General features: G+C 42.0%; 1 protein-coding gene across 4 annotated transcripts in view; it reads left to right on the top strand.

Moving 5' to 3' along the window:
• Positions 1 to 10,098: 10,098 nt before the first annotated feature.
• The window catches only part of DBF4B (DBF4B-CDC7 kinase regulatory subunit), a 37,057-nt gene continuing 31,282 nt past the window's right edge, over positions 10,099 to 15,873 (top strand). Inside the window, exons 1-2 of one of the 4 annotated variants that reach the window (XM_031030736.2) lie at positions 10,099 to 10,316; positions 10,793 to 10,858. In XM_031030736.2, the coding sequence (XP_030886596.2) occupies positions 10,825 to 10,858 (34 nt within the window). In that variant the 5' untranslated portion in view covers positions 10,099 to 10,316; positions 10,793 to 10,824. Of the gene's footprint in view, positions 10,353 to 10,382; positions 10,648 to 10,792; positions 10,859 to 15,873 lie in introns of those variants that run through there. The other 3 variants (XM_031030735.2, XM_081804851.1, XM_031030737.2) reach the window with 3 other exon arrangements.

Below are 15,873 nucleotides of genomic sequence, written 5' to 3'. Positions count from 1 at the left end.
GATCCCGGGACTCCAGGATCATGACCTGAGCCGAAGGTAGTCGCTTAACCAACTGAGCCACCCAGGCGCCCCTAAATAAATAAATCTTAAAAAAAAAATCCTCATTGGCTATTTTATTACAAAAGTAATCACTTGTGGTTAAAAAATACAACTGGTGGGGCACCTGGGTGGCTCAGTTGGTTAAGCGACTACCTTCGGCTCAGGTCATGATCCTGGAGTCCCGGGATCGAGTCCCGCATCGGGCTCCCTGCTCGGCAGGGAGTCTGCTTCTCCCTCTGACCCTCCCCCTCTCATGCTCTCTCTCTCTCTCATTCTCTCTCTCAAATAAATAAATAAAATCTTTAAAAAAAAAATACAACTGGAAAAGTAACAGAAAGCTTACAGAAAAAATCAAAATTACTTTTTAAACTATAAAAAAATGCTGACACATAATTTTTTAAATACGCAAATTAAACTTGGAGATGAGATACCATGTTTACGTCTCAGATCAAAAAGGCTGATGATGGGGCGCCTGGGTGGCTTGGGCGTTGGGCGTCTGCCTTCTACTGAGGTCATGATCCCAGCGTCCTGGGATCCAGCCCTGCGTCAGGCTCCCTGCTCAGTGGAGAGCCTGCTTCTCCCTCTCCAGCTTCCCCCTGCTTGTGTTCCCTCTTGCTGTCTCTCTCTGTCAAATAAATAAAATCTTTAAAAAAAAAAAAAAAAGGTGGATAATATACTGTGTTGATCTGTGATTGGGTAGCAGGCACTGGAAAATGTTGGAGCAGGAAGTAGATCAGTACAATCTCATTGGATGGCAATTTGAAAAGACCCAGCATTTCTACTTCTGGGAATTTATTATAGTACATACATGTGTGCAGAATGACCTATTTATAAGGATATTCATTACAGTGATGCTTATTGTAGTGAAAGGACAGAAATAGTCTCCATCCTGTCAATGGGAGACAGGCTCAAAAAAGCCACAAAAGGAAGTATGGACAGCTGTAAAAATGGAGGAAGCACTTTATGTACTGGCAGGTAACAAAACTCAAGATACATTGTTAAAGAAAAAGGTGAGGCTCAGAACAGTATGTAATGTTTGCTACCAGTTATGTTTGAAAAGAAGGTGGATAGGGGGAATACATATACATATGTGTCCTTGCATGTGCATAAAATATCTCTGGAAAGATACACAAGGGGCAGGAGAATGGTTGTCACTGAGGAGGAGAACTCAAGGAGACTAGTTTCAAGACATCTTGTTTTAAAATTATGAGTGGGGCGCCTGGGTGACTCAGTCAGTTAGGCATCTGACTTTTTTTTAAGATTTTATTTATTTGTCAGAGAGAAGCAGGGGGAGTGGCAGGCAGAAGGAGAAGCAGGCTCCCCACTGAGCAAGGAGCCCGATGTGAGACTCGATCCCAGAACCCTGTGATCATGACTGGAGCTGAAGGCAGACACCCAACCGACTGAGCCACCCAGGCATCCCTAGGCATCCGGCTCTTGATTTTGGCTCAGGTCAAGATCTCGGGGTCCTGGGATTGAGCCCCGCATCAGGCTCCACATTCAGTGGGGAGTCTGTTTCTCCCTCTGCCCCGCCCCCCACTCATGCGCTCTCTCTCTGTCTCTCTCAAATAAAATCTTTAAAAAAAAATAAAATTGTGAGATATTTATTTACCCTGCATCTTTTTTTTTTCTTTTCAGAAATAAAACTTACTGAATACTTTCTCCAATCTCATTTTCTTCCCTTCCTCCCCAGAGGTAACCACTATTCCTAAATTTAGTGTTTATCCTCCTCTGGAATGTTTGAAACATAGTATATATTACAACATGTATATGTATTTATCCATACATATATATGTATCTGTAAACAATATGTCACATTGTTTTTGCATGTTGGACTTTTCATCCTGCAGTGTGCTTTTTTTTCACATAAAATTGTTTAAAATATTTACCTATGTTGATACAAGTAGCCCTTATCCATTCATTAAACCACTCTATAGTATTCCACTGCTTGAATATATCCCAGTTGATCCATTCCTTTGTTGGTGGGCATTTAGGTTATTTCCCAGTTTCCCAAATAGTGCTTCAATTCACATTCTTATATATGTCTCTTTATAGGCTTGTGGGCAAGTTTCTCTAGGCCAGTAAGCATCAGACATACATTTTTTAAAAGATTTATTTATTTATTTTAGAGAGAGAGCATGAGCGGTGGGGAGGGGCAGAGGGAGAGAGAGAATCTCAAGCAGATTCCCCACTGAGTGCAGAGCCTGATGCAGGGCTCAATCTCATGACCCTGAGATCATGACCTGATCTGAAACCAATAATCTGACGCTTAACTGACTACGCCACCCAGGCACCCAGCATCAAACATATTTTTGCCACATACTCTTAGCAGGAAAAATATTTCACTATGCATGTCTAATGTATGAATGTGTATTTATTTATGAATCACTATAACAAATTAGTATTCCATCATAAGACATCCAAAAGATAACTATAAAAGGGGGGATTAAAAAGTGAATAATGATGGTTAGCATTTTTTAGCAATAAAGTAATTTTTAATTTAAAAAAAGTGAAGAGGGGCGCCTGGGTGGCTCAGTCAGTTGAATGTCTGACTCTTGATTTTGGCTCAGATCATGATCTCATAATCGTGGGACCGAACCCCACATCAGGCTCTTCACTCAGCGCAGTCTTCTGGTCCCTCTCCCTCTGCTCCTCTCCTCACTTGCTCTCTCTCAAATAAATAAATACAATCTTTTTTAAAAGGTGGAGTAAATAGGGGCACCTGGCTGGCTTAGTTGTTAGAGCATCCAACTCTTGATCTCTGGGTGATGAGTGTGAGCCCCATTTTAGGCATAGAGATTACAAAAAAAAAAGTGAGGTACATAACGTATTACAAATATCATACATATTACGAAAATCCTTAGTGAAAATAAAATGGTTGCATATGCTTCATTACTTTCCCCACGTCTTTTTTTCTTTTTAATTATGGTAAAATGTACCTAACATAAAATTTACCATCTTAACCATTTTTAAGTGTACAGTTCAGTAGTGTTAAGGATCAGTACTGGCAAGGATTTCTCTTTAACTTCAGTGATTTTTTTTCACTGGTTGGTCAGGTGCCTCCCTCTCAGCACTGGTTGGATTTTCATTGAACCTGAGTGTTTGTACTTGAAGTATTCACTTGTGAGTAATCTCAATCTTGCTTCTTCTAACAAATTTTTGTTAAATCCTTTGTCCCCTTGGAAGGTTAGGAAAATTAAATCCAGATTGCATAATCTGTAAATCCATCCATCTGGGCATATGTAAACTACATAGAATACTAAAACACAAACATCACAGAGCTGAAAGAAAAAAACACAATACTCCTCCAAATATGAAGCTTCCTTTCCCCCTTCCCCAGATAACTCCCCTGCCTTACTACATAACGCAGGATGTCTGACAAGAGAGGCCCAGGGAGGGCACCAATGTCAATTCGCTTTTGAATGATTAGCAAAGCTTACTTGTTTTTATTCTTTTAGATAAAAAATGAGTTTAGGGGTGCCCGGGTGGTTCAGTTGTTGAGCATCTGCCTTTGGCTAGAGTTATGATCCCAGGTCCTGGGATCGAGCCCTGCATCGGGGTTCCCTGCTCAGCGGGAAGCCTGCTTCTCCCTCTCCCACTCCCCCCCTTGTGTTCCCTCTCTCTCGCTGTCTCTCTCTCTGTGTCAAATAAATAAATAAAATCTTTTTTAAAAAATAAATAAAATAAAAAGCTGTAAAATTCAGCTAAAGTAACTAGAGGGAAATTGTATGACCTTAAATGAATATGCATGCTCTACAAACTTAGCCAGCCGGGTGCCCCTTCCCTTGTATTTCTGCCTTAAATATTTTTTTCTGCCTTAAATATTTTGAGGTTATGTTGTTAGATTCGTATAAATACTAGGTTACTTAGTTCCTGGTGAATTGTTTATCATCAAGCAATGACACCTATATCCCTAATAATTCTTTACCTCTTAAAATCAATTTTGTCAGATTCTAATATTGGTGTATCAGTTTTCTTTGTCCATGTCAACATACACTGAGAAGCAGCACAGAGCAGTGTTATGAGCATGGCGTCTGAAGTCAGACTGCCTGGGTTCACATCCCAGCACTGACACTTTCTGGCTGTGTGACTTCAAGTAAGTTATAACCTCAGTTTCCCCATGTACAAAATGGGTGTAGTTAACTACCCACCTCAGAGGGGTTTTATGAGGATTAAAGTAATTACTATTTTTAAAGCATTTTAAGGGGCACCTGGGTGGCTCAGTTGGTTAAGCGTCTGCCTTCAGCTCAGGTCATGATCCTGGAGTGATCCTGGAGTCCCAGGATCAAGCCCCATGTCAGGCTCCCAGCTCAGCAGGGAATCTGCTTTTTCCTCTCCCTCTGCTCCTCCCCAATTGTGTTCTCTCTCTCTCGATCACTCTATCTCTCTCAAATAAATAAATAAAATCTTTTTTAGAAAGCGCTTTGAATATCATAAATAAGCACTACATAAGATTTATAAAATAAAGTAATTAAATATATATATATCTGCATCCCTTTTCTGTGTCATTATTTTTTAAGTATTTCTCTGGTTAAACACCATACAGCTGGTAGATACTGCAGTGCTGCAGTAGATATTATGTAAGTCCTAGCACATATGTGTGAGTGTTTGTGTAGAGTAACTCCTAGAAATGAACTTGCTGGGTGGAAAGATATGTACATTTGTAATTTTGCTAGAGAGTGCCCAATTGCCCTACATAGAGGCCGGTACAACCCCGATGTAAGGCAATTGGGCACTCTCTAGCAAAATTGACCTTTGCCAGTCCGTTAAATGAAAAGCGGCATTTCAGAGCAGATTTAATTTGCATTTCTCTTATTTTAAGTGAGGTTGAGTATATTTGAATGTTCTTTGTATTTCTTTTTCCATGAATATTCTCTTACCCATTTTCAACTGGGTTGTTCTTCTTTTCTGTGTTATTTGTACAAGTTTTCTTTTTTTTAAGATCTTATTTATTTATTTGACAGAGAGAGACACAGCGAGAGAGGGAACACAAGCATGGGGAGTGGGAGAGGGAGAAGCAGGCTTCCCGTGGAGCAGGGAGCCCGATGCGGGGCTCGATCCCGGGACCCTGGGATCATGACCTGAGCCGAAGGTAGATGCTTAATGACTGAGCCACCCAGGTGCCCCATTGTACAAGGTTTTTTTTTAGATATTGGAAAATCAGTCCTTGTTCTATGATATGAGCTGATTTTTTTTTTTTTTTTTTGATTTTAAGCACTTCCCCTCAGGAATGGAGAAAAATGGTGAGAAAGAAAATTTTGAATACTATCTCAGAACATTTTCTGCCAAGTAGTAAAAGCTACCTTTTTCTGGTCACTGACTTTGTGCTAAACACATGTTTAATATTTATTTTTTTTAATTTTTTTTTAAAAGATTTTATTTATTTATTTGACAGAGAGAGACACAGCGAGAGAGGGAATACAAACAGAGCGGGTGGGAGAGGGAGAAGCAGGCTTCCCGCCGATCAGGGAGCCCGATGCGGGGCTCGATCCCAGGACCCTGGGATCACGACCCGAGCCGAAGGCAGACGCTTAACGACTGAGCCACCCAGGTGCCCCCACACGTTTAATATTTAAAACCTCACTTTCTGGTAGATAATATTATCTTCATTTTACAAATAAAAAAACTGAAGATCAGAGAGATTCAGTCATTTGCTCATTTAACAAATATTTAGTAAGCACTCACTGGGTTCTTTACTTTGGGGATATATTAGTAAGTGAAACAGAAAAGGTCCTTTTTATGGGCTTGCATTCTAGCTGGGGAAATATAGACAACAAACCAGTACACAAATAAGATAATTTCTGACAGTGGTAAATGCTATGAAGAAAATAGGAAATGGGGGAGCTGCTGTTAGGTTGGGTGGTCTCCAAAGTCCTATCTAAAAATGAGTCAATGGGGAGCCTGCTTCTTCTCCCTCTGCCCCTGTCCCCCCCACCCCAAGCCGCTCATGTTCTCTCTCCCTCTCTCAAATAAATGAGATTTGATCTGATGCCTAAAAGGAAAGAGAAGAGCTGGGAAATGGAACTGTTGGTATAAAGGCCCTAAGGCAGCAACAAGTTGGGCTCATTCAAGACACGGGAAGTTTGGTCGGAGGAGCTAACAGGGAAAGCCACTGGGTCGTTTTGAAAGGGAGGGTAATTTGATCCATAATGGGGGACCCCAAACAGCTTTTTTGTTGATGTGTATATCAGTTATCTGTTGCTGTCTAACCCCAAAATGTAATGACTTACCACCAATCACTGATTTTCACTGGGTTTCTGTGGTACTGGAATTTGGGAGCAGCTCGCTTGGGCTTTTCTGTCTCGGTATCTCTTGTGAGGTCGCAGTCTTCGGAAAGCTTGGCTAGGGCTGAACAACCTCCTTGCAAGATGGCTCAATCACATTAGTGGTTAAGTTGGTGCTGGCTGTTAGCAGGAAGACTCCATGCCTCTCCGTCTCCACAAGAGCCTCTCCACAGGCATACTTGAGAGTCCTCATGTCATGATTGCTGGCTTCCCCCACAGCAAGTGATCCAAGAAACAGCAATACAGATGTTGAAATGTTTTATAACCCAGCCTCAGAAATGGCACATTGTTCTTTCCTCAATATTCTACTGATACATAGCCCTATTTGATGGGATCGTGACTGCCAGGAAATGTATGCCCTTGCAGGCCATCTTGGGAGACTGGCTACCACAATGTTTCAGTGGCTTTTAGGCAACAGGCTTGAACAGTGGAAACCTGAGTAAGGTAGAAGGGCCCACAGTGACCCCAACCCCCTGGCTAAATACAGACAGGCCCAGGGCACCCACCTCAAACTATCCATAGGCCCTAACTAACCAATGGGCTACTTACTACCAGGCACAGGTACCAAAAAATGGAAAATTCTGTATGTTCTCATACCTGCTCACCTTCCCTCTTGAAAAACAGCCCCAACCCATTGCCTCATTGCAGGCCGTCTCTCCTTTGTGGCCCTGCCCGCTGCTCCCTTGGGGTGTATTCGATAAATTTCTATCTCCTTTGTTCTGCCTCACGTGAATCCTGTCACTGCCCGCGCCACTGGCTTCCACCTGATTGAGTCACCCCACATTTGGGGGCCCCCATCCAATGGGGACAGACACCACAAATGTGGGTATTTTTAAATTTGAGTTTATAAATGTAAACGTATTTTATATATTTGTATATATATATTTAGAAAATAAAATATTTGATATTTACCACCTTAGAAACTAAAGCTTAAAAATATTGTTCATAGGGGCACCTGGGTGGTTCAGTCAGTTGGGCATCCAGCTCCTGGGTTCAGCGCAGGTCATGATCTCAGGGTCCTGAGATCGAGCCCCAAATCCAGATCCATGCTCCTCAGGGAGTCTACCTAAAGATTCTATCCCTCTGCCCGCCCCCAACCGCGTGTGCAACTGCTTGCACTCTCTCCCAAATGAATAAATAAATCTTTTTAAAAAAATGTATATTGTTGGGGCGCCTGGGTGGCTCAGTCAGTTAAGCATCTGACTCTTGGTTTCAGCTCAGGTCATGATCTCAGGGTCGTGGGATTGAGCCCTGAGTCTGGCTCCCGGCTCAGCAGGGAGTCTGCTTGCCTCACTCCCTCTGCCCCCGCCCCCCGTTATGGGCTCTCTCTCTCTCAAATGAATAAATAAAACTTTAAAATATATATATATTTTCCAAAACAAAAATAATCAGAAGAATGACATTGTTTTACATTTCTCCAAATCTTTTTAATAACTGGTTTGACAGAAGAGTGTTAGATTCTTTTTTTTTTTTTAAAGATTTTATTTATTTATTTTAGAGAGAGAGAATGAGAGACAGAGAGCATGAGAGGGAGGAGGGTCAGAGGGAGAAGCAGACTCCCTGCTGAGCAGGGAGCCCAATGCGGGACTCGATCCCGGGACTCCAGGATCATGACCTGAGCCAAAGGCAGTTGCTTAACCAACTGAGCCACCCAGGCGCCCGAGTGTTAGATACTTAATTTTGCTTCTGCATACTCCACTAAACTATTTATGAGAGAATGAGAACAAAAAATGGAAAATAATGTCTTTGTGTTATTGTAAAAATAGTTTTGACTTCAAAGAACCTTTTGAAAGGGCTGAGCTATACTTTGGGAACCTTGGACTAGAATATGATGTAACAAATGATACCCAAATCTCAGTAGCTTAAAATAACAAAAGTTTATTTCTTGCCTATGCTACAAATCCATTTGGGGTTGCCCATGGTTCTGTTCTATGTCATCTTCACTGAGGAACCCAAACTGGCAGGTCAGCCTCTAGCTAGGACATTGCCAGTCATTGTGATGGGTGAAAAGAACTTGGTAAATGATCCTATCTCTTAAAACTTGTGCTTGGAAGTGATGTCAATTTTTTTTCTTTTTTCATCAGCCAAAGCAAGTCACATGGGCAAGCTTTAGTTCATCAGGACTGGTATGTATAATCTAGTGTAGGGAGGGGCCCTGCTGGAGGGGATACAAAATATATGTATTTTGTATATATATATATATAAAAAATATACAGAGAGATATATATATATATCTGTGCCATGGTGTTTAAGGAATATCATTCCAGTTGTGCATGGAGAATGGATTACTTTGAGGAGATGTAGGAAGATACTCAAGAGTAAAAGTAGTGTTGGGCCACCTGATTGTCTCAGTCAGTAGAGCATGCAGCTCTTGATCTCAGGGTCATGAGTTCAAGCCCCACATTAGGGGTAGAGTTTATTTAATTAAAAAAAAAATGTAGAAGTTGTATTAGAAATTGACACAGTGCTTGGGCCAGAAGGTATGGTGGCTTGAACTAGATGGTAGCAGTGGTCTTTTTTTTTTTTGAGATTTTATTTATTTGTCAGAGACAGCAAGAGAGGGAACACAGGCAGGGGGAGTGGGAGAGAGAGAAGCAGGCTTCCCGCTGAGCAGGGAGCCCAATGCGGGGCTTGATCCCAGGGCCCTGGGATCATGACCTGAGCCGAAGGCAGACGCTTAACGACTGAGCCGCCCAGTCGCTCCAGTAGCAGTGGTCTGATTCAATATATACTTTGGAGTTGGCAGAATTTGTTTTTGGAGTGGGGGTGGAGATAAGGGCAAATACTGAAAAAACTTCTAGGTTTTTGTCTTGAGCAACTGAGTGGATTGTATGACATGTAGAGATGGAGAATAGGTGGGTTTTTTGAGGGGTGGGTGAGTGAAACAAATGTTCTGTTTTGAACATATTAAGCCTGAGGTGCCCGTTAGACATCCAAATAGAAATGTTCAGTAGCCACTGAGTATATAAGTCTGGAGATCAAGGGAGAGGTCAGAGCTAGAGATAGAAATTCTGCAGGCATTAGCATAGAGCTCTAGTAAAGCCAAGGAGTTGAATGAGATCTCCTAGGGAGAAAGTGTTAATATGGAAGAGAAGAGGGCTAAGGGCTAAAGCCTCAGCATGCTGCAACATTTATAGGTGAAACAATGGCTTTGGATCCAGCAAAGGAGATTGAGGAACCATTGAGGGAAGGTGAAAACTGGTAGAAATAGAAGCAGAATGAGGAGATTGGCTCAAGAAGTGGGGCATAGTCTATTTCAGTGTTCTAGAAGTAGGATAGGATGAGTATAGCAAAATGACCGTAGGATTTGGGAACATGGAAGTTATAGCTGACCTGGACAAGTACAGTTTTAGTGGAGAGGTGAGGATCAAAGGCTAATTATGGGAGTTGGGGCAAGTGAAGAAGGGAGCACCTCTTTTGAGAAATTTTTTTGTTGGGTGGGTAACAAAGATGTGAAGATTAAATAATGTGTACGTCAATTTCTTTCTTTTTCTTTTTTTTGTAAATTGTCAATGCTCTATAAGTGATAGTCTTCTTTTGTTATTTATTATCTAACTCCCAGGAATTTCCAACCTGTTCAGTGTGAAGAATCACTAAGACTAGGCTACCACTAGTCCCCAACTTCCCGTCTATTAAGGCGCAGTGTATCTCCACGCAAAGACAAGCCAAGAAATGAAGAGACGGATGGAGAAGGCGGAAATGAAAAGAAAGGGGGAAAGGGAGGATTTGCTGAGTTAACATTGACCTCGCAGGGCCACCGTAGGGCAGACCCTCACAGCTACGACGCTCTTTTAGGGGGCGGAGCCGACAGGAAATTTAAACCGGAGCCGCGGCCGACGGCGCCTGGAGACTGACAATGTACTCGTGCAGTTCCCGTCGGCACGCGGCCGTCTGAAATCGCTCATGGAGCCCGCGAATATAACGCGGAGGCCTTGAGGAAGGAGTACGGAGGCCGAGAAGGAGCCGAGAACTTGAGGAGGGAGCCAGGCAAGGGTACGGATGCCGGGAAGGGGAAGATGGGGTGAGAAGGTAGGCGGAAGGGGTCATAAGAGTGTAGAGAGGATAAGGGCTGGGGAAGGTGCACAAGAATTGGGGAGCAGATAGGTGCAGAAGCTGAGGCGGGTAGAGGGGCCGGGAAGGGCTCCCAGGAATTGAGGAGGCCGAGGTCTCAAGGGGGTGGGGGGACTGAGCGGACAAGAACCTGGAGGGAGGCACGGGAATTGAAATGTACAAGGGTGGCCAAGAGGCCGTGGAAGTTGAGGGCGCAGAGTCCTAGTGGGGGCGGTGGGACGGAGGGACAAGAACCTTGGAGGAGGCGCAGGAGGTGAGATGGGATGCGGATTGGATGGAGTTGAGGCTGTACCCGGGAGCCGCGCCGGGGATTGTGCGGGAATTGGGAGGCGGGGGGGAGGGGAGGATAGAAGGTCGAAGGCTAATGAAGGTGGTTTTGTTGTTTTGTCCTTTCTCAGGCGACGGCAGCTTCTCTGAGCTGCAGAGTTCTATGGCGGAGAGTAGGCTCCGGGCTCCGGACCTAGGTAGGTAACAGGTCAGAACTAGGGATGCGAGGTCGAAGTTGCTGCTCCTGCAGCAGAGTCACTTGGGATGGAAAGGTCGAGAATGTTAGCGCTATTGGGGTTTTCTAATTTCTTAGTGGTTTTGAGTGTGTGTATATGGTGGGATGTCATGAAATCATTTAGGAATTCATGTTAAAGGTCAAATAAGAGCTTTCAGTCTGATATCATGAACAAGATTAGCAGATGGGGAATCAGGATAGAGTACCTTATTAAGCCCACATTCATGGTTATTTTTACCTAAACTCACCGAAATAGGTAAGTATTTCAGCACATGCTCACTTCCCTCAATACTCCCTCTCCCACTTCTTTTTTTTTTTTTAAGATTTTATTCATTTATTTGACAGAGATATAGCGAAAGGGAACACAAGCAGGGGGAGTGGGAGTGGGAGAGGGAGAAGCAGGCTTCCCACTGAGCAGGGAGCCCGATGTGGGGCTTGATCCCAGGACACTGGGACCATGACCTGAGCCGAAGGCAGACGCGTAATGACTGAGCCACCCAGGTGCCCCTCTCCCCCTCCCACTGCTTTCAGTATCTTTAGTTTTAGTTTTGGATTGTTACAGGTAACAGGCTTTGGTTGTTGCCTTTGAACCGGTAATGTACTTTACTAAGTTACCTACTCTTCCTTTGCGGGGGAACTTTTCTCCAAGAGTGTTTTCAAAAGGGGGCTTTATGGGATAAACTTTCTGAGGCTTGTATGCCTGAGAATATTTTGATTTCACCGTTGTGTTAAAATTCTTGAGTCAAAGTTCTTTTTCTTCAGCACACTGAAAAATGGTATTTTCTTCCTGCAAAAAGTAGAGCCTGTTGATAATTGATGTTGGTCTGGTTCTTGTTCCTTTGGATTAAAAATTAAAACAAAATCATTGACTGTATATGTATTGACTGATCATTCTATGAATGATCACTAATTCATGACCTGCTTTTTTCATTAGAACATTTTAGATGATTCTCTTTATATTTGTTCTTAAAATTCACTGTAGTATGACTGTGAATTTTAGAGGGTTTTTAAATTTATTTGTTACAGTTTGATGGTTACATAATTTTAAAAGGCCAGGTCTTCCCCCTCTCTCTCTCACACACCTAGAGTTGGAGTTGTTCCTCCTGATTGCCACTCCCGAGGGTGCCACTGTTTATAGTTGTTTTCACTAATTCTTCTAATATTTACCTACTTATTTCTAAATAGCATGCTCATACTGTTTTTGTTGTTTTCAACTTAAATTATATCTATTGACTTCCTAGCATGGAAAATATTTTTTCTGTCTCCCCACTCACCTGCAGCGCGCACACACACACACACAAACACAATTTTCCTCCTCTTCTCTCCTCCCAGTGTATATGAAGTCTGTTTTGATTGGTTTGTTTGTTTTTTTAAGTAGGCTCTACGCCCAGAGTGGAGCCCAACATGGGCCCAAACTCATGGCCCTCAGATAGACCTGGGCTGAGATCAACCCACTGAGCCACCCCAGCGCCCCTATACATAGTCATTTTTGATTGGTCATTTATTTATTTGCATTATCATTATTATGGTTATTTACAGATGACCCATATAGTATAGTAGGAAATATGCTTCATTTTCTATGAATGATCACTAATTCATGTCCAGATTCTACCAGAATTATAAACCTTCCCTCAATACCTTCAAGCTCATCAAAGAATCCATCAGTTTCTTCTTTGTCTGGAAGACATACCTTCTGAAACCATTTGTCTTAGTCTTCCAGTCTGGTCCAGCTATGCTGAGGCTTGTTGCACTGATTTCATCCTAGAATCTCCCTTCATCATTCTATGGATTTCCCTTTGCTTTTTTCCTGTGTAGGATACCCTATATTCCAAATTCCTATTTTCTTCTCTCTTCATTTACTTCCTCATTTTGGTAGAGCACATCTTCTAATATAGCTTCCTGAGAAAGGGTACATGACAGATAAATTTTTCAAGACCTCCAGGTCTGATAATTCTTTACTTTTTTTTTTTTAGATTTTATTTATTTATTTGAGAGAGGGAGAGAGAACACGAGCGGCTGGTGGCGGGGGGGTGGGCAGGGGCAGAGGGAGAAGAAGAAGCAGGCTCCCCGCTGACCAGGGAGCCTGATGTGTGGCTTGATCCCAGGACCCTGAGATCAGACCTGAGCCGAAGGCAAATGCTTAACCCACTGAGCCACCCAGGCGCCCTGACAATTCTTTATTCTACCTTACATTTGAATGGTAGTTCAGCTAAAGATCATTTTTCCCCAGAATTTTGAAGACATGTTCCACTTTTTTTAAGTGTACAAATCGTTTTGTTTTAATTTTTAATTCCAGTATAATTAACATCCAGTGTTATATTAGTTTCAAATGTACAGTATAGTGTACAATACAGTGATTCAACCACTTTCCACTTCTTGTAGCTTCCAGTATACTATGGCAAAGTCTGATGCTGTCAATATTTCTACCTTCCTCCTGAACACAATAAGCACCTAGACTGGTCTGTCTCTGAACCACCGCTGCCCCCGTCTAGCAACAATATGATTATTGTCTGTCTTTTTTTTTACTTCCAAATTAGTCATTGTTATTGTTGTTTTATACAGTCAGTGATTGTTTAGATTTATACATATTTTTGCCAAATTTTGGCATTTCAGTCCTTCTGGGTCTAGCTTCCTTCATCCCAAAGTACACCTCTGCGAAGTCCTTTAGTAAGAAGTGGTTGGGGATAAATGGGTTTTCTTTGTTTGAAAAATGCCTTCAGTGTTCTTTGTTGAAAAACGGGTGGCTCAGTTGGTTAAGCATTAGATTCTTGACTCTTGGTTTCAGCTGAGGTCATGATCTCATGATTGTGGGATCGAGCCCAGTGTCTGGCTCCATGCTGGGTATGGATCCTGCTTAGGATTCACTCCCTCTCCCTCAATCCCTCCCCTGCCCTCAAAAAAAAAAAGGATAGAAAAGAAAAAAAAGAAAGAAAGATGCCTTTATTTTGCCCTTACTGTTGAATAATTGTTCAGTCAGATATAAAATTCTAAGTTGACATTTATTTTAAATACTGATTTTAGTGAAATAAAGCATTTAATAATTTAAGTAATTATTTTGTAGTCTATATCTGATCATTCTATTTGAAGTTCCTGGGCATCTAATTTTGCTGTCTCTTATTTCTGCTGATTCTGACCCACAGTGGTTTGTTTCCTTCATGTGTTTTATAATGTTGGAGGGTGAGTTAATGTTTGATGATGCTTTATCTGAGGAAATTCTTGGAACCCTGAGCTAAGCTGTCAACCTCTAGAATTGCTTTGCGTTTGGTTATTTGAAGTATGCCAAAGATGTTATAAGCTGGAATTATTTTTTACTTTAATTTCTCTGATGGTGGTGGTAATGGGTTCTTAGACCACATAAGTAACTTGAATTTGAATTCCAAATTCTTGGGAGGCCTATGGTTATGAGTTCTCAGAGAAGACTTTTGTCATGCAGAGCCCAGGCTAATATAGACAGTATTCCCCTTTTGTCTCTTTTAGTGAGTAGATTATTTTCTGATTTACCTTTTCTCCTAGATTCATGCAGGATTTCTCAATTCTAACTCCCCCCTTTAGGCAGGTATAAAACCTTATCTCCTGGGCCCATCTGACTCATCAATCCCAAACCCTTTTCTTTTAAGCCCACAAACTCCCTCAGGGCAGTCAGCATTAGCTTTCACCCCTGTGGTTTTCAGTTTTCTCATCATTCGCGACATTTGTGGAGTCCTCTTATTTATTTATTTTGTGAACTTAGCAGTTAGATGGGTTTTGTGTTTATAATGTAGCCAGTATTTTTAGATATTTTGTATTAGGAAGGCTTTTAAATTACTGGTTTCCAATATGGCCTGAAATGAAGCCAAAATCCTTTCTCCTTAATATCCTGAAATTTCTTGACAATGTGCCCTGTTGTGGGACTTTTTTCATTCATGGAGCGGGCACTTGGTGGAGACTTTCAGTCTGGAAACTCATTTTCTTTCGTTCTGGAAGTTGTTAACATTATTTCTGTGAGATTCATCCCCTCCATTTTCTTTCTTTTCTATTTCTGGAACTTTGTATTGTTCAGATATTGGATCTTATGGACCGATTCTTTGGTTTTCCTGTCTCTCTCTCCAACTTTCCACCTATTTGTCTTTTGTTCTCTTCTCTGGAGGATTTCTTCAACTTAACTTCCAATCATTATATGAAATTTATTTCTGTAAGATTTCTCAGTTCCTAAAAGGTTTTTCTTCTTTGTGGTTTCCTTTTTTATAGTTGCCTATGTGTTTATGGAAGGCAGTGCATTCCTTTATCTCTCTGAGATGTTTGTGGTATTTCTTTTTTCTCTTTTCTTCTGCTTTCCTGTATTGTCTCTGTTTCCTCTAAGGTCTTTTTTCCGTTTGTTTGGTAGTCAGATTTCTTGTTAAAAGCTTTCATTTTTCTTCTTCTTTTTTTAAGATTTTATTTATTTATTTGACAGAGAGAGGGAACACAAGCAGGGGGAGTGGGAGAGGGAGAAGCAGGCTTCCCGCTGAGCAGAGAGCCCGATGCAGGGCTCGATCCCAGGACCCTGGGATCATGACCCAGGCTGAAGGCAGACGCTTAACCGACTGAGCCACCCAGGCGCCCCATCTTCTTTTTTAGAAGCTTTCTTTAAATATCTGATGATCTTTGATTACCCATTTTTATTTAAAAGCAAGGCAATAAAGGGGTGCTTGGGGTGGCTCAGTCGTTAAGCGTCTGCCTTCGGCTCAGGTCATGATCCCAGGGTCCTGGGATCGAGCCCTGCATTGGGCTCCCTGTTCCGCGGGAAGCCTGCTTCTCCCTCTCCCACTCCCCCTGCTTGTGTTCCCTCTCTCACTGTGTCTCTCTCTGTCAAATAAATAAATAAAATCTTAAAAAAAAAAAAAGCAAGGCAATAAAATGCCAATTGGAAGGGGTTGTCAGCAGTAGATTTGATTGTAGGTAATAAGGCTGGAACCTGGCAATTTTGACAGGTGTCTTTTTTTTTTTTTTTTAAAGATT

Source organism: Leptonychotes weddellii, chromosome 15 (genome assembly GCF_054177405.1).
Source record: "Leptonychotes weddellii isolate Sample4059 chromosome 15, ASM5417740v2, whole genome shotgun sequence".
NCBI classification, from domain to species: domain Eukaryota; kingdom Metazoa; phylum Chordata; class Mammalia; order Carnivora; family Phocidae; genus Leptonychotes; species Leptonychotes weddellii.
Note: the sequence above shows the minus strand (reverse complement) of the source record. Positions and strands in the feature narration are given on the sequence as shown.